General features: G+C 43.0%; 1 protein-coding gene across 9 annotated transcripts in view; it reads right to left on the bottom strand.

The window, feature by feature from the left end:
* tbc1d22a (TBC1 domain family, member 22a) overlaps positions 1 to 18483 on the bottom strand; it is a 534956-nt gene that overhangs the window by 353426 nt on the left and 163047 nt on the right. For 8 of the 9 annotated variants that reach the window (XR_010977650.1, XR_010977651.1, XM_068059138.1 and 5 more), the window contains 3 exons: positions 17809 to 17937; positions 13926 to 13988; positions 11643 to 11708 (listed from right to left, as the gene is read on the bottom strand). Coding sequence is in view for 7 of the 9 variants with exons in the window: in XM_068059138.1 (XP_067915239.1) it covers positions 11643 to 11708; positions 13926 to 13988; positions 17809 to 17937 (258 nt within the window). In the remaining 2 variants the exon portion in view is untranslated. The remainder of the gene's footprint in view (positions 1 to 11642; positions 11709 to 13925; positions 13989 to 17808; positions 17938 to 18483) is intronic. The other variant, XM_068059136.1, reaches the window with a different exon arrangement.

Raw genomic sequence — 18483 nt, 5'->3', positions numbered from 1 at the left:
TACAACTAACTACACGACTACATCTAGTATCTAGTGCAGGCAAGGATAGAGGCAGCAGAGTTCTGAATGAGCTGAAGTTTACAGCATGAAGGATTGGTATGGAGGTGCCAAATGCACAGGCGAAAGGGATGGTAGCAGATGAACCGAGGTAGGCGTTGTTATGAGGTAGAAGTAGGTGATAAGAGATATGGAACATAAACTCAGCTGAGAGTTGAATACGATGCCATAATTGCCAACAATCTGGTTCAACCTCAAACAGTAGCTAGGTAGAGGGAAAAGAGGTTAAAATGATGGGTTCACTCTTTCCAATGATTAAACTAGAGGACATGGCAGCTTATCCAAGACTGGACACGGGTCAAGCCATCTAACACAGAATTCAAGAGATCTTGAAGAGATAGAATTTTGTGTCATCATTGTACATGTGGAAGCTGCCAATGGGAAATCTTTTGATGCTGTTACCAAGGAGCAACATGTAAAAGAGGAGGAGGAGGGAGTAAGAATAAACCCTTGGGGGACTCTGGCAATAAGGTGCGGGGACAGGACAAGAAGCCATTGCTAGGCATGCTTGGGCTACTCTTGGATAGTTAAGGATGAACCAAGCAAGGCAGACCCACTTAAACTGAATAATAAAGGCGATGTTAGAAGAAGATGGCAAAGATTGTACAGCGATGGAGGAAACAAAGTGTATGACCATCACTGTTACATTTGTGATTAGATCAGAGATTTTTAGTGCAGGGGTGAAAACTTGATTGGATAGATTCAGAGTATTCTGGGTATGGATCTGAGAGACGATATTCCAAAGGACTTGAGAGGAAAAGGAGGTTGGAGATGAGTCAATGATTTGCAATGACAGTGGGGTCAAGGGTGGGGGTGGTTTTGAAAAGCAGTGAGAAAGTACCTGAGAAGAGAGAACTGTTTCCAGGGAAGCAAAATACTGCAGATGCTGGAAGTCTGAAATAGAAAGTGCTGGAAATACACAGCAAGTCTGGTAGAATCTGTGGAAAGAGTAACTATGTTATCATTTCAGGTCAATGACCTTTCATCAGAACTGCCTGGAATGTTAACTGTTTCTCTCTCCACAAATGCCGCCAGACCTGCTGAGTATTTACAGCACTTTCTGTTTTTAAGCCAGAAAGGAAGTTGGAGGTCAGTGGTGACTTTTTATTCATGCCAGGCCTGGATCTTTCTGAAAGTAATTTGTGTAGTTGGAATAGTAGTAAGTACAAATTGAAACATCGATGAAATTTAAAAACATCAAATCACTTCACAGAGGGCTCAACGTTGTAAAGGAACTGTCAATATTGGCAGCAGAGATAAATTCAAAAGGATCAAGTTATGCTGACTGATAAGGGTATAGAGAAAGCACAGTAGGGTTATTGCAGAAAATATCGATTGAATATCTCGCACCAAAGGTATGATGAACTGAATGGCTTTATCGTGATCTAATTTTATGAATTTTTGTGACGGTTATAATTTATATATTTTTTTCTCTCCAAGGTAGATTCCAGACTTTCACAGTGGAATCTCACCCCACAATCACCCCTTCATCGTAAACATTCTTGATATCCATCAAACTATTTCCGCCCCACCATGAGATACAAGGAAATATCCATTCTGATCCATAATTGCCAATAAATAAGGCGATTACAGCCACCCCTCCTACAACCTTGGTGCGGTAGTAGATCAGTGCTTCAAGCTCACTTGAATGTGCAGTTTGAGAAACAACCAAGCACCTGACTACTATTCTCTGCAGGATCGAACAGGCAATTTTAGATGACAAATTACCTGGAGCCCAACCAACCCTGTGCCAGTGAAGCAGCCAGTTGGAGTAACATGTGCGGAGTCATCTACTACCTCAGCAGAGGAGGAGTTATTAGGACGGTGACAAAAACGTTTGGTCAAAAAGATGGCTTTTAAAGAGCAAGGAGTGTGGGGGGGGGGGGGGGGGGGGGGTGGAAGGGTCTAGGAATGCAATTCCAGAGAATGGGGTATAGACAGCTGAAGGCACGACCACCAATGGCCCACAAAAGGGAGGGAGGATGCATAAAGACCAGAATCATAAGAACACAGAACTCGGGGGGCTTGCACAGCTGAAGAAGGTTGCAGTGATAGAGGGCAGTTCCATCACACGAACATAATGACAGGAGTTGGCCATTTAGCCCCTCCAGCCTGTTTCACCATTCAATGAGATCGGCAACTTAACTCCCACCTTTGCTCCATACCCCTTGATACCTCTGGATAAGAAAATTCTATCAACATCAGACTTAAAATTTACAACTTATCTAGCATCAATAGCCATTGGAGAACAGAATTCCAAACTTCTGCATGTATTCGTGTTTCCTAATTTCACTCCTGAAAGGTCTGGCTCTAATTTTTAGACTATGCACCCTCGTCCTAGACTCCCCAACCAGCTGAAATAGTTTCACTCTATCTACCCTATCTGTTTCCATTAATACCTTAAAAATATCGATCAAATCACCCCTTAATCTTCTAAATTCCAGGTATAACATCCCTAATTTGTGTAATCTCTCCCTGTCATTTAACTCTTGGAGGCCAAGCATCATTCTGATAAACTTAAGCTGTACTCCCTCCAAAGCCAATACATCCTTCCACAGAACTGATTGCAGTACCCAGGTGTGGTCTAAACAAGGCTTTGTATAGCTGCAACATAACTTCTACTCCCTTGTATTCTAATCCTAATATAAAGGCCAGCATTCCATTAGCCTTCGTGATTATTTCCCATACCTGTTCATGACATTTTAATGATGTACATGGGCCTCATGTCTCTTCAGATCTATTACTACCTTTCACCATTTAGAAAGTTCTCTGATCTATCCTTTTTCAGTTCAAAGTGGATAACTTCACATTTGTTTACACTGAAACCCATGTGCCAGAGATTTGACCATTCGCTGAGTCTATTTATATTGCTTGGTAACTTCATGCTTCCATCTATACTGCTCATAATGCCACCTGTCTTTGAGTCATTGGTAAACTTGGATATGTGGCTTTCTATTCCATCATTAATAAATATGGTGAATAGTTGAGGACCCAATACAAATCCTTGTGGGGCACCACTAGTCATATCCTGCCAATTAAAGTACCTGCCCATTGCCCCTATTCTCTGAATCCTTCCATTCAGCCAATTTCTTGACAATATCAGTAATTTGCAGACAATTCCATGAGCCAAGTGTCTTATGAGGAACTTTATCAAATGCCTTTTGGAAGTCTATATGAATAACATCCAGACATTCCACTGTCCACTACTTAAGTCACTTCTTCAAAAAAATTCAATAAGGTTCATAAAGTATGACCTACACTTTGCAAATCCATACTCTCTCTGATCAGTTGAAATTTGAAGGTGTTCAGGCACCCTATTTTTAAAGACTTCAGTAATTTCCTGACAACAGATATTAGGCTAACTGGTCTATAGTTCCCCAGCTGCTCTCGCTCTCACTTTTCTTAAATAGCACAGAAGAAAAAAGGAAGGCAAGCACTGAGAATCATGTAGTCATAAAGTTAGCAGAAATTGAGCAGAGATCACAGTAGATGACTTTGGTTAGGGCCATTATGATGCTAAAGCAGAGAAGGAAATCTAACTGGGGAGATTTATAGAGAGTTGTGGAGAAAATGGGCATAAATTTGGAAGGAACCATTTTTTCAGGACTTAAGAGAAAAGAGGAGGCTGGAGATGGAGGGTAGTTTGTCAGGATAAAGGTTGTGAGTTTTTGAGTAAGGATGTGTAACAGTAATTATAAAAGCATGGCAGACAGTACTTGCAGACAGGGAATCATTTATAATTTCAGCCAGCAAATGAGGGCTAGGAAATGAAGTCAAATTGTCAGCAGTTTTGTGGGAATGGGGTCAAAGGAGTAGCAAGTCAGTGGCATGGATGAAAGGAGCTCAAAGACAGTATGATGGAAGATGTGCACGTGTGTACAAACACATTAGAAAATTGAAATGGATGGTCTTATCTTTGTGACAAAGAAGCCCACGTGTTCCTTGCACTATTTGGAAGTGAGAGTGGAAGGGGTAGGGGACAGAGTTTAAGGAGATGGCTGAGCAAAGAAGCTGTGGGCTACCTTTTCTCTCCATGACAATCCTAGAGTAACGGGTGACCTTGACAGAGGAGAATGAGGGCGAATAGAGGCACGCCTGCAAGTTCCCCTCCAACTCGTATACCATCCTGTCTTGGAAATACATTAGCGTTCCTTATCGTCACTGGGTCAAAATTCTGGAACTGTCTACAATACACTGACTGCATCAGTTCAAGGTGGCAGCTTATCACCACCACCTTCTCGAATGCAAATTTGGGATGGGCAATAAATGATGGCCTTGCCAGCAACGCCCACATCTCATTTACAATTTTTAAAAATGCACTTCATATGGTTTGGTCAGATTTGAATAGCTAAAAATCAATCCTGTTCCAAATACCCTCAAGTCTGTGCCCTTTACATATGGAAAAAGATGGGGGGGAGGGGGGTTCATATCAATGGGACTAACCAAGATCCAAGATAGAAGTGAATGAAGGTTTTTCTGGGGACAAGTACATCAAAGGTGAATGAGGGGGAGTGGCTAACCAAAATCAATGGTTGTAGGAGTATCATGACAAATGGAGGGCCAAACACTAGGCAGTTGGAAGTTTCAACGGTATGAAGTTTTACGATTTATCCCTGTTCAAGCACAGTACTATCAAATAGTGCAAACACAAGCCAACAGTTTCTAAGTGCACCAAATGAACTTCACACAGAGATGTAAAATTACTTCAACTTGTAATCTTTTCTTGTTCTCATTAAAGTATCAAGAAACAAGTTCTTAATACTTGAATGCTCTTTCAGCACTGAACAAAACAATTAGAACCACTGCACTGGTTAACTTTGAAATGTTACAGGATTACAGATGGATTTCCAAGTAAATTGTTCCAATTAGCCTATTGTCACATTGGAAAAGTAGATCGAAATAAGGTCAGGGTACAGCAGCACATAGAAAGAATATTTCCAACAGAACATCTTAGCCACTGTGGCATTATGCAATTTATAAAAGCATCATTCAGGAGAAATATACGTATTGAAGACAAAAATGACACTTCGAAAGGAGTTGAAGAAATAGCAATGACAATGGGGACACTTTAAACTTTATGAAACACTGAACCAATGCAATAACAAGTTCAATGCCTTTAGGACTGTTATTTTGCATCCTATTTGGTTTATCTAAATTTCAGTAAACAAAGGGCTTGTTTCAGTGCTGTATCTCTAAATAAAAAAAAAAATTTAAAAAAATACAAGGTAAAGCCAACCATACAGTAACAATGAAAGGAAAATACATTTAACAAACACAAAAACAAATACTGGCTGAATTTCAACTGCAAAATCACTTTGTCAGTATCAAATTAGCCCAGTTAGTTAGAGATACAGCACTGAAACAGGCCCTTCAGCCCACCGAGTCTGTGCCGACCATCAACCACCCATTTATACTAATCCTACACTAATTCCATATTCCTATCACATCCCCACCTGTCCCTATATTTCCCTACCACCTACCTATACTAGGGGCAATTTATAATGGCCAATTTACCTATCAACCTGCAAGTCTTTTGGCTGTGGGAGGAAACCGGAGCACCCGGAGAAAACCCACGCAGACAGAGGGAGAACTTGAAAACTCCACACAGGCAGTACCCAGAATTGAACCCGGGTCGCTGGAGCTGCGAGGCTGCGGTGCTAACCACTGCGCCACTGTGCCGCCCAGTGGCAAACCAAAACGCAGTAATGACATGCAGGCCCCCACCTGCCAAGAATGAGGTATATTAATTTTGCCACATGGACATTAAATTTCAAATTGTTGCTGGGAAGAAAAGAAAGCCTGTTACAAGGACTGCCAGACCTTGACTGGAAAAAAAAAGGCATTTGCATATTAACAGACAGTGCTTGAAAGGACAAGACAATCCACAAAGCCATAAGTGGTTATACCTGTCAGTCACATGACTACCCTGCTGGTCAACCTGGGAAGTTTTAAATTTTAGAGACAGTGTTTGAACTGGCAGAAAGCTTTTGCTCCTGGACTGAGAAGAACTCTCCAGGCAGGCTCGCCACAGCCTCTCCTGCCTGTCTGTCTGCTCCCATCTCTTTCTCATGGAACTCCAAAGACCCACTGAAGACACAGGAACCCAAAGAGAGCAACGTCTCCTACAGCGAACAAGGTTTAAAGAATACTGGGCCCCAACAGATCTACCTACAAGCAAGGACTGTACAGTGAGCTCGAAGAACCAGAACAACTCTTCAGATATTGCCTCAAACTTTTCCACTTTATTTTTCTTCTGCTCTTTCTGTCCCCATCTGCATGTGCGTATCGCATATGCATGCTAGCGTGGGGCACGGCATGTATCCGTAGGCGTCAACCGAATTAGAGTTTTAAGTTTAATAAAATTTCTATCCTTCTTCTTTAAACATAAGAAAGCCTGTTTGTGCTCATTTCTTTGACGTATAATGGGAAACCGGTGAACAAGGATTCACCAAGGGGGAGCTAAAAACAATGTTTAAAAAATTAAACCCTGTTACGGTAAGACCGGGTGAAGGCTGAAAGGGAACCCTAGATCTCTTCCTCACCTGGTCGTAACAGAAATTTGGGTGCTAGCGTCCGAAATTGACGCACAGACAAATGGGTGAATTTGGAAGTGGGAAGCCAAATTGTTCCCAATCAAAAAAGAGCAAGATTTTAATGCAGGTTTTCTAGTGGTTTCGTGTGGTTGTGTGTGATTGAATACTAACATGTCTGCAACTGAAGCTAGTAGCTCTCTAAGCCAGGGTGAAGTAACTTGGGATAAGTTAAAAGCATCATCTATGGAGGAGTAGAGGAAAATGGCTGAGCAGTGTGGTATCACTATACATGGCAAGGTTAGGAAGTCTGAACTCCTAAGGCTCGTGGCCAACCATTTTTCCCTTGAATCTGAAGAAGCAGAAGCAGTGTCAGAAGTAGACCCAGACAGGGTTACTGCCAGCAAAGATACAAATGGAGTGGGAGAAAGAGAGAGCCTTCCACAAGAAACATGAAGAAAATGAAAGGCAGGAGAGAGAGAAAGAATATTCTAGAAAGAATGCAAAGAGCGTGAGTTGATGCAGCTTGAGTTAACTAGGGGGCGACAGAGTAACCCCAGTGAAAGCATGGCCAATATGGAGGAGCATAATTCAGGGCTGGGTACAAAGTTGTTAAAATTAGCTCAACTAATCCCAAAATTCAATCAGGGAGATGTAGAAGGATTTTTGTGTCCTTTCAGAAACTGGCAAAGCAGCTAAAATGACCAGCTGAAACCTGGCCTCTTTTACTGCAAAGCAAGCTAACTGGAAAAGCCCAAGCAGTTTATTCCCTGTTGCCAGGTGAGAGTTCATCAGATTATGAACAGACCAAAAATGCTATCGTTGGGGCATATGAATTAGTAACCAAAGCCTATCACCAAAAGTTTAGAACTCTCAAGAAGCAAGCTAATCAAACTTATCTGGAGTTTGAAAGAAGTAAGCAGCTGGCTTTTGGCCTGTGGCTGAGGGCTCTCAAAATACAGCTCAGCTATGAAAATCTCAGGGAAATAGTTCTGCTAAAGGAATTGAAAAACTCCCTCCCACTCTCCAAAAAGACCCATGTAGAGGAGCAACGGGTTCAGGGAGCCCAGCAAGCGGCCATTCTGGCTGATGAGTTTGCCTTAATTTATAAGTTGGTTTCCCAGGGGAGAACCTTTCTTGATCACCCCCAGCAAATCCGAAAAGGACAAAGGGTGAGAAGATGATAGAAGCCCAGGCAGTCCTGGGAGAGAGAGGAAAGCAGGAGACATAGGGGGCCCTCCTCCAGCCAAAAAGGAAAATGCTGTGAGCAAGAGTGAGACCCAGAGGCCTGTGTGCTTCCATTGTAATAAAGCAGGGCATTTAAAAGCTGACTGTTGCAAACTAAAGGGAAAACTGGTAGGGTTGATCAGGGCACACCAGCTCAGTGAAGAAGGGACCCTAATGGAAAGCACAGCAGAACAAGCTGTGACTTTAACTGCAGTGAGTAAAACCTAGGAAGCTTACTACTACAAGTGCAGGAAAATTTAACAGGATTCCTGAAGGTTATCAGGATTTTGTGTTTGAAGGGAAAGTAACCTCATACCCCTCGAGTGGGCCAAGCAAGCCCATAGTGATTCTTAGGGACACAGGGGCCACTAGATCCCTTTTACTGGGAAAAGGCCTGACCTTTCCCCCAGAGAGTGCAGTGAACATCGAAATGGTGGTGAATGGTATGGGAGGGCAGTGTATGCCTATATCTGTACACCGGATGCACCTGGAGTACAACCTAGTTTCGGGACCGGTGACCGTAGCAATTGTCCCAAGTTTGCCTGTGGCCGGGGTTGACCTACTCCAAGGTAATGATCTGGCAGGAGTGAAGGTGGAAGCCCCCACAATAGTGAAAGAAAGACTGCAGGAGGTCAGAGAGACAGGACAGTGGCAGGAGACGGACCCCTGCAGTTTCCCTGAATGTGGAGGGAATCAGGCCATGATCAAACCAGCTCCCCCAGAGGAGCTGCATTGGCACTGCAGGCAGATGACCATGAGGTCTGCCTGTCCGAGACTTTCTTTGGAAAGTTAGGAGATCCAGGGAATAAATTAAATGGAGTTTTCCTCGCTGAAGCTCAGCGAGCCAACCCAGTATTGCGAGAGTTAGCACAGGCTGCCCAGTGTGAAAGTGAAGCAGGAGGAGTTGCTGATTGCTACTATTTAAAGAATGAGTTACTGATGAGGAAATGGAGTTCTCCTCACAGACCTGAGAGCAAGAGTGGACAGTAGTTCACCAGTTAGTGGTGCTGCAGAGGTACTGGAGAGAAATATTAAGAAGGACCCTCGAGACTACAGTGGCTGTACATGCTGGTATACGAAAGATCAAAGCCCACATAATACAGCAGTTTGACTGGCCAAAACTCCACAAAGATGTGATGGAGTACTGCAAGAGTTGCCACATGTGCCAGTTTGAGGGGAAACTCCAACTGATGGTGAAACTTGCACCCCTAAGTCCTGCACCGGTGTTAGGAGGACCCTCCAGCAGAGGGCTGGTGAACTGTAAGGGAGCCCGCCGAGAGCAAAAGGGGACAGGCAGGCACAGGGCTGGCAAAGGGTTAGACAGGGAAGGGGAAAATGTGACCAAGTGAGCAGGTTAAAGGAAGTCTGAGAGGAATCCCGGATAGAAATCCCTACTGTCCGGTCAGCCAACCCCAAAAAATTTGAAAAGTTAGACCCCACATCCTCCTACGTAAATGCTGACTCGAGAAACACCCCACCAGAGTTGCTAAGAGCAATTACAGGAACCTGCAAAGACAAAGGAAGACCTCCAGGGAGCAGAGAAACAGTGAGGGTGACGCCTCACCGAGTCAAGTGCCACAGGGGAGTGCAGTAGGGTCTGCACAAATACCTGCAGGCAGGAGTGTCCCAGAGAACAAAATGGAAGATTAACAAAGAATACTCCCCCACAGTCAGAACCAAAGATAAATCACCCATCCCCCTTTCCAGACCTCAACAGGATCAATGACCCTAGGCAGCCATGGAAGTGGGCAAACTGAAGAAAAACTTCCCCAAAGAACCACATGGTTACTGGGATGCCAGAAAGGGGAAATGAAAGCAGCACTGGCATCAAGAAAAGACTGTTTTAGTAAGTTTTAGGATTCATGAATGAATGGGAATGAATGAGAGAAATGCATGGTTTTCTGTATCTTACATTTCTTTTATTCATTCATGGGATGTGGGTGTCACTGGCTAGGCCAGCATTTATTGCCCATCCCTAATTGCCTTGAGAAGGTGGTGGCGAGCTGCCTTCTTGAACAGCTGCAGTCCATGTGGGTAAGGGACACCCACAGTGCTGTTAGGGAGGGAGTTCCAGGATTTTGACCAAGCGACAGTGAAGTAATGGTGATATATTTCCAAGTCAGGATGGTGTGCGGCTTGGAGGGGAACTTGCAGGCGGTGGTGTTCCCAAGTATTCGCTGCCCTTGCCCTTCTAGTTGGTCGAGGTCGCAGGTTGGGAAGGTGCTGTCTAAGGAACCTTAGTGCATTGCTGCAGTGTAACTTGTAGATGGTACACTCTGCTGCCACTGTGTGCCAGTGGTGGAGGGAGTGAATGTATGTGGATGGGGTGCCAATGCTTTGTCCTGGATAGTGTCAAGCTTCTTGAGTGTTGTTGGAGCTGCACCCATCCAGGCAAGTGGAGAGTATTCCATCACACTCCTGACTTGTGCCTTGTAGATGGTAGACAGGCTTTGGGGAGTCAGGTGGTGAGTTACTCACTGCAGGATTCCCAGCCTCTGACCTGCTCTTGTAGCCACGGTATTTATATGGCTACTCCAGTTCAGTTTTTGGCTAATGGTAACCCCCGGATGTTGACCCTTTTAATAAAATGCGCCTTTTCTCAAATCGCATTTCGCTCCCCTGGGTGTGGAGGTGTCATGCAGGCCCCCACCTGCCAAGAATGAGGTATATTAATTTCACCCCACATTAAATTTCAAATTGTTGCTGGGAAGAAGAGAAGACCTGTTCCAAGGACTGCCAGACCTTGGCTGGAATAAAAGGTATTTGCATATTAACAGACGGTGCTTGAAAGGACAAGTCAATCCACAAAGCCAGAGGTGGATATACCTGTCAGTCACGTGACTACCCTGCTGGTCAACTTGGGGAGTTTTAAATTATAGAGACAGTGTTTGAACTGGCAAGAAGCTTTTGCTCCTGGACTGAGAAGAACTCTCCAGGCAAGCTCGCCACAGCCTCTCCTGCCTGTCTGCTCCCATCTCTTTCTCATGGAACTTCAAAAACTCACTGAAGACACATGAACCCCAAGAGGGAAACGTCTCCTACAGCGAACAAGGTTCAAGAAGAATACTGGGCCCCAACAGATCTACCTACAAGCAAGAACTGTACAGTGAGCTCGAAGAACCGTAACAACTACTCTTCAGATATTGTCTCAAACCTTTTGACTTTATTTTTCTTCTGCTCTTTCTGTCCCTATTTGCATGCATGTATCGCGTATGCATGCTAACATGGGACGCAGTGTGTATCCATAGGCGTTAACTGAATTAGAGTTTTAAGTTCAATAAAATTTCAATCTTTCTTCTTTAAACTTAAGAAAGCCTGTTTGTGCTCATTTCTTTGACTTAGATTTGGAAAGTCGTGAACAAGGATTCACTAAGGGGATGCTAAAAAGTGTTGAAAAAATAAAACCTTTTACAGTAAGACCAGGTGAAGGCTGAAAGGGAACCCTAGACCTTTTTCTCACCTGGTCGTAACAGTAACCTGAACTCTCATTTAGTTCATGTGCTGGTTAGAAACAATAATGCATTAAAAATTCTTGCAACTTACCTTCCTAATATACTGAAATTATGTGCAGCAGGCAGCTTGATTGACCAGCAGTGCATGAAAAGGTGCAAAATCTATTTGATTCTCCAATTGATAACGTGATACTATACATGGCAGTTAACAAGATTCAGGTTTCCCATGCAATTCAGTGCAAATGATTATTGTCAAATAATCAAAGATATCAACATATTATCTAGCTAATACTGAATGGATTAGACATTGAAATCAGTGTTTTTTTCAGTTGCACATTTCAAGCACCACTGGCCAATCATTTATTAATTCTCTCACCTTTTGCACAGAAGCTTGTTGAAAGAGAGGAATAAGAGGATTAGTTCTTGGAATATCAATATGAATCTGTGAAGAAAGAAAGAAAACAGTAGCAGAGGCCAAATTATTACTGGTGGTGCAGCCAGTCAAGACAATTGCTAGCATTTAGTTGGGGCTCAAAACCAAGAATTCTCAGCTGCAGAGTACAGTGTCATTTGTTGAGGAATGTTCAAAGTCCTGAGGAGTCAGGATTCAAGGTTAGAGCCTCCTTGAATACGTTCAGCAACAGAACCGACCTTACAACTCTGAATCTGAGCTTTGGCCATGCCTGCGGTGCTTGCAGAGCTGGGTGAATCAAGAATGCCAATACACAAAAGGTATTTCAGTTTTACTATCGTTTGCACAGTTCAGTTTTTATAAAAAAACTTTTAAAAAAATCAGTGTCTTGAGAACCATCCACATTTCTCATTTATATATTTACTGTACGCCTCCAAATTTTTTAGGTCATGACACCATATATGCTTTTATTTACACTTAAGACTATTCATTTTTATCTCAAATGTTTACAGTATAATCAGCATGGCATGGTAATTTAGGCAAACATTTTAAGAGTATAGGTCATACAAATACAAAAACTTGAAGGATAAGTTACTTCACTTATGTCAATGGACGATAGCAATATACGTATAATAGAATTAAGTTGTTGGGCAAGAACAAACCAAAAGGAGCAGTCTCATTCTGGCTAGAAGTCACAACTTGTACACCAAGTTTTGTTTGTTAATTATTTGCTTGATTTACTACAGATGAATATACCATTGCAATATGGGTTTTCAACATCACTTTGATATGAGGGAAAATTGCAAGCAGGTGACTGCCCAAGCGATAGATTTCCAATATTGATGATATCAAGGGACATAGAGAAAGCGCAGGAAAATGGTGGAGGTAAAAGATCAGCCATGATCTAGTCGAATGGCAGAGAGCAGGCTAGAGGGGCCGAATGGCCGACTCCTACTCCGATTTCCTTTGTTCCTACGTTCCTACAAGTCAGCAGCATTAAAAAGCAGAGTTCTGTCCTAAAGTGGCATCTTTGCTCACCAGTACCAAAAAGACAACATCAAGTGGAAGATTGGTTGGTTGTAGAAAATGCACAAGTATCTTTGACACAAAATGTTTTCTCCCCCCAAAAGAACCCACTGGTAAAGACGTGGCCTTTCAATTTCTACAGCTTGTGAAGACCCAACCCCCCTGGAGGAAAACAAGGAACAGCTGCAAGCTGGTAAGTTGCACGACTCCACGCAGGTGAAGCTCTGCTTTCTCCATTCCAGAGCAATGTGGACACAATGTAACCATAGCTTCTTACTTGGTTGCAACTGAACTGCAGTCAATACTTTGTCAAGTGTTGCCATACTCACACAACAAAATCCAAGGCTCAAAACTCCACAATCTCCATTCTGAGATTTTCCCTTAGAACAGCACCCAAATTCTCTCTTTTGGTTCACAGTTTATAACAAGGAGCGAGCTGCAATCTTTATCTCACTTCCTCGTATTATTTGATAGTCAATACAATGAAACAGTCACAGGCAAGCATGGCCTGCAATAGCTTTCTAGCAATAAGCATCAAATTGAGATCATAAACGGGCACCTGGAAACAGCTAAAATAGAAATAAGGTTTTTTTGAATCTTAGCTGCACAGTGTACTGTGACCATGCTGTAGATTCAGTGGGAATGTTCATCAATTGAAATTATAGACAGCTATAGTAATCCACGCACAGGACATGACAATTTCAACAAAATGGAAGATGCTGATTCAAACTTGCAATTTTGCACATAAAATTTCCAGTACCAATGACAATATTCCTAACTGTCAATTAGGCTAGTGATGACCGAAGCAGAGCTGCAGTTCTTGTGCCTGTCTTTTCACCTATAGCTTGGTCTATGGAGGCACAAGTGGTAGTGGGAGAGAAAAAAATTTATTTTCATATAAATTGTCAACGTGCAAACTCAAAGCAAGCCAGAATATGCAGCCATGTGGATGACTCTCAAGCCATATTTCATCATTAATACACAACGTAAATTGGTGCAAATGTTACAATTAGACAACGTAATTAAGGCAGAGCAAACAATATTGTATATTCTTCAAATTGCTTAATTCATCACAAGAATTTTAAGTAGAGCACTTGATCAAATGATAAACTCAGCTTTGCAAAAATCAAACCATATAGCCATTCACTGGAGCATTAGTTATGCAACTGACAGATGAGGCAGGGGAAAGATACTATTTTACTTGATTCCCAAAGCTCTTACCTCTCTCACTTTTGGTTGCAGTATTAAACTCTCAGGAGTCATACGAGGAATATCTATGGCAATCTGATGGTTTAGAAAAACAGTGAAGTTTCAGGAAAAAGTTGACTAAAACAGGTTTCCATTTTCTGAACCTAAACACCAAAATCAACCAACAGTTTTTAAACATTAATTAACAGCATCAGTCTTTCCTCCATTACATGAAACAAGTATTTAAATTTCTTTAATTTCCGTAATTTCAGTGGAGTTGGCAACAGAAAGATTGATGCCCAAAATAGCACATATCGCCAATTGTGCAGTTCCAGGAAATACTGGGTGAATTATTTTGCTCAATTTAATGTAGCCTTCAAAGCAATTCAGTTACCTTTCCTGTTCATAGTATTTCACAAGATAAAGTAAACAGAGTACAACGTGCCTTCAGTTTAGAGTGTTAAACACAGTACACAAAGGAACAGATCCTACTTATTTAGTAATTATGGAGTACCATATTGAACTTAAAATGCTGACAAAGAGCATTCTGATTGAGATGACTACATCCTGAGTGTGGGGATAGGCCTTAATGAATCACTAGTAATTTGATACATAAAACTGCTTTGAACTATTGACTCTCATAGGGATTATTGCAACCATGTAATTCTCCCCATTGATTCTCTAGTCAGTGGAAATGCCCCTGGAAAGGACAGCATTACCCCTGAAATAATCAAGAGTGCCAAGCCTGCTATACTTTCAGCACTCCATGAACTGCTTTGCCTGTGCTGGGACGAGGGTGCAGTACCACAGGACATGCGCAATGCCAATATCATCACCCTCTATAAGAGCAAGGGTGACCGCGGTGACTGCAACAACTACCGTGGAATCTCCCTGCTCAGCGTAGTGGGGAAAGTCTTCGCTCGAGTAGTTTTAAACAGACTCCAGAAGCTGGCTGAGCATGTCTACCCTGAGGCACAGTGTGGCTTTCGAGCAGAGAGATCCACCATTGACATGCTGTTCTCCCTTCGCCAGCTGCAGGAGAAATGCCGCGAACAACAGGTGCCCCTCTACATATAATAAAAACAAGAAATGCTGGAACCACTCAGCAGGTCCGGCAGCATCTGTGGAAAGAGAAGCAGAGTTAACGTTTCGGGTCAGTGACCCTTCTTCGGAACTAGCAAATATTAGAAATGTCAAAGGTTATAAGCAAGTGAGCCGGGGGTGGGGCAAGAGATAACAAAGGAGAAGGTGTAGATTGGACAAGGCCACATAGCTGACCAAGAGGTCATGGAGCAAAGGCAAACAATATGTTAATGGTGTGTTGAAAGACAAAGCATTAGGACAGATAAGGTATTAACAAACTGAAGATTGAACAGCAGCAAGTACAAACATGAAAAAAAAACAGTGGGTAAGCAAACTGAACAAACTACAATGAAATGAAATAAACAAAAGAAATAAAATTGTAAAAAATGTAAAAAAGAAAAAAGAAAAAAACTAAAAAATAAAAGTAAAACGGGGGGCCCGTCATGCTCTGAAATTATTGAACTCTATGTTCAGTCTGGCAGGCTGTAGTGTGTCTAATCGGAAAAGGAGATGCTGTTCCTCGAGCTTGCGTTGATGTTCAGTGGAACACTGCAGCAAGCCCAGGATAGAGATGTGAGCATGAGAGCAGGGAGGAGTGTTGAAATGGCAAGCAACCGGAAGCTCAGGGTCCTGCTTGCGGACTGATGCCCCTCTACGTTGCTTTTCATTGATCTCACCAAAGCCTTTGACCTCGTCAGCAGACGTGGTCTCTTCAGACTACTAGCAAAGATCTGATGTCCACCAAAGCTACTAAGTATCATCACTCATTCCATGACAATATGAAAGGCACAATTCAGCATAGCGGTGCCTCATCAGACCCCTTGCCTATCCTGAATGGTGTGAAACAGGGCTGTGTTCTCACACCCACACTGTTTGGGATCTTCTTCTCACTGCTGCTCTCACATGCGTTCAAGTCTTCAGAAGGAGGAATTTTCCTCCCCAAGATCAGATGGCAGGTTGTTCAACCTTGCCCATCTTAGAGCGAAGACCAAAGTACGGAAGGTCCTCATCAGGGAACTCCTCTTTGCTGACGATGCTGCATTAACATCCACACTGAAGAGTGCCTGCGGAGACTCATCGACAGGATTGCGGCTGCCTGCAACGAATTTAGCCCAACCATCAGCCTCAAGAAAACGACCAATTTGGGACAGGACATCAGAAATGTTCCATCCATCAATATGGGCCACCATGCTCTAGAAGTGGTTGAAGAGTTCACCGACCTCGGCTCAACTATCACCAGTAAGCTGTCTCTCGATGCAGAAATCAACAAGCGCATGGGAAAGGCGTCCGCTGCTATGTTCAGACTGGCCAAGAGGGTGTGGGAAAATGGCACACTGACACGGAACACAAAAGTCCCAGTGTTTCAAGCCTGTGTCCTCAATACCTTGCTCTATGGCAGCGAATGGCAGCCAAGAGCGACGTCTCAATTCATTCCATCTTCGCTGCCTCTGGAGAATCCTTGGCATCAGGTGGCAGGACCGTATCTCCAACGCAGAAATCCTCGAGGCGGCCAACATCCCCAACATATACACACTACTGAGTCAGCGGCGCTTGAGATGGCTTGGCCATGTGAGCCGCATGGAAGACGGCAGGATCCCCAAGGATGCATTGTACAGCGAGCTTGTCATTGGTATCAGACCCACCGGCCGTCCATGACTCCGCTTTACAGACATCTGCAAACGCGACATGACGTCCTGTGACACGAACCACAAGTAGTGGCAGTCAGTTGCCAGTGATCGCCAGAGCTGGCAGACAGCCATAAAGGCGTGGCTAAAGAGTGGCGAGTCGAAGAGACATGGCAGTTGGCAGGAAAAAAGACAGAAGTGCAAGGAGAGAGCCAACTGTGTAACAGCCCCAACAACCAATTTTATCTGCAGTGCCTGTGGAAGAGTCTGTCATTCTAGAATTGGCCTTTATAGCCACTCCAGGCGCTGCTCCACAAACCACTAACCACCTCTAGGCACTCACCCATTGTGTCTTGAGACAAGGAGGCCAAAGAAGATAATTCTCCCCATAATCATACATGTCAGTGTAACTATTACTGAGTGTTTGCCTGGCCTAGTGATGCTGTACAGAGTATTGGTTTCCACCAAAATTTTAGCTACATTCCACATGATCCGAAGCCCAAGTGATACAGGAAAAGCTTCTGGAGGGTGTCCCTCAATGTTTGGCTCAATGCATTCCAAAGTCAGACCGCGATTTGACCATAGAGTAATGAGTTTACTTTTTGAGTCAATATGCATCCAAAACCTCTTAAAAATCAATCTAAAGTGGAAATAGAACTGTAGCTTTAGCAAGTTGGTACAATGGGACACCAGCAGATATGAAAATAGAGCTCCAGTTGAATTCAACTGTTCATTTTGATCCTGAGCTGAGCTTTCAACGCCATTTCTTTCAATCACAAAGACTGCCTACTTACACCTCTGTAACGTCGTCATTACCCCTGCCTGCGCCCATCTGCTGCTGAAACCCTCATCTTTGCTTTTCTTAACTACAGAATCAACTATTCCAATGCCCTCCTAACCAGCCTCCCATTTTCCACCTTCTGTAAGCTTGAGATCATCCAAAACTTAGCTGCTTGTATCCTAACCCACACCAAGTCCTGTTCACCCATTACCCGAACTCAATGACCAACACTGTCCCCCTGTCCAACAATGGTGCCTACATTGTTACTGTTGAGTCATCACATACATCTGTAATTACTACACTGCTTCTTTTAACCCCAGTAGCCTCACAATGAGAAACGTGGAAACTTGAATTTAACACGCAAGATGTACATTTCAGTAAGAAAAGACACAACAAAACTATCACATTATGAATTAACTTCAAGTACTTGTCTGTACGTGTCTTGATGGTGTTCATCATTTCTGGAGTCGTAATATTGTTCGATAAAGGCAAAATACTCGGCTCGCTTCCGCTGTAGTGTGCTTTCTCTTCTTTCTGCATTTGCAGGTAAGTAACCCTAGAAATAAAGCACAGCAAATAAGTACATTTGCATCCAGTGATCACAAAGTTGTACAAGTCAACCACTTTCAAATCCAACAAGTTTATTTGCCCCAATTAATGCATTTGGCAAAAGGTGAAAGGAGAATGGACAGTTGTTTTCAACCTCAAGGTTTACAAGATCCCTTTCAATAAAACATAGTGGTCTAATTTAAATAGAGCGGCTATCACAAAAGGAGTAAGTCATCGTCCTAAGCACTCTGCAGCCTCCAGGCTGAAACAGTGAATATGGCAGCCTCATTTTTCTGCCCATTATACGCTGGCAGGGACTTGAGAGAGGGAGGGAAGGAGAGAGAAAGAGAGAAAAAGAGAAAGAGAGAAAAAGAGAAAGAGAGAAAAAGAGAAAGAGAGAAAAAGAGAAAGAGAGAAAAAGAGAAAAGAGAGAAAAAGAGAAAAGAGAGAAAAAGAGAAAGAGAGAAAGAGAGAAAAAGAGAAAGAGAGAAAGAGAGAAAGAGAGAAAAAGAGAAAGAGAGAAAGAGAGAAAAAGAGAAAGAGAGAAAAAGAA

Source organism: Heterodontus francisci, chromosome 27 (assembly GCF_036365525.1).
Source record: "Heterodontus francisci isolate sHetFra1 chromosome 27, sHetFra1.hap1, whole genome shotgun sequence".
Lineage (NCBI taxonomy): Eukaryota > Metazoa > Chordata > Chondrichthyes > Heterodontiformes > Heterodontidae > Heterodontus > Heterodontus francisci.
This window is presented reverse-complemented; position numbering and strand designations above follow the sequence as displayed.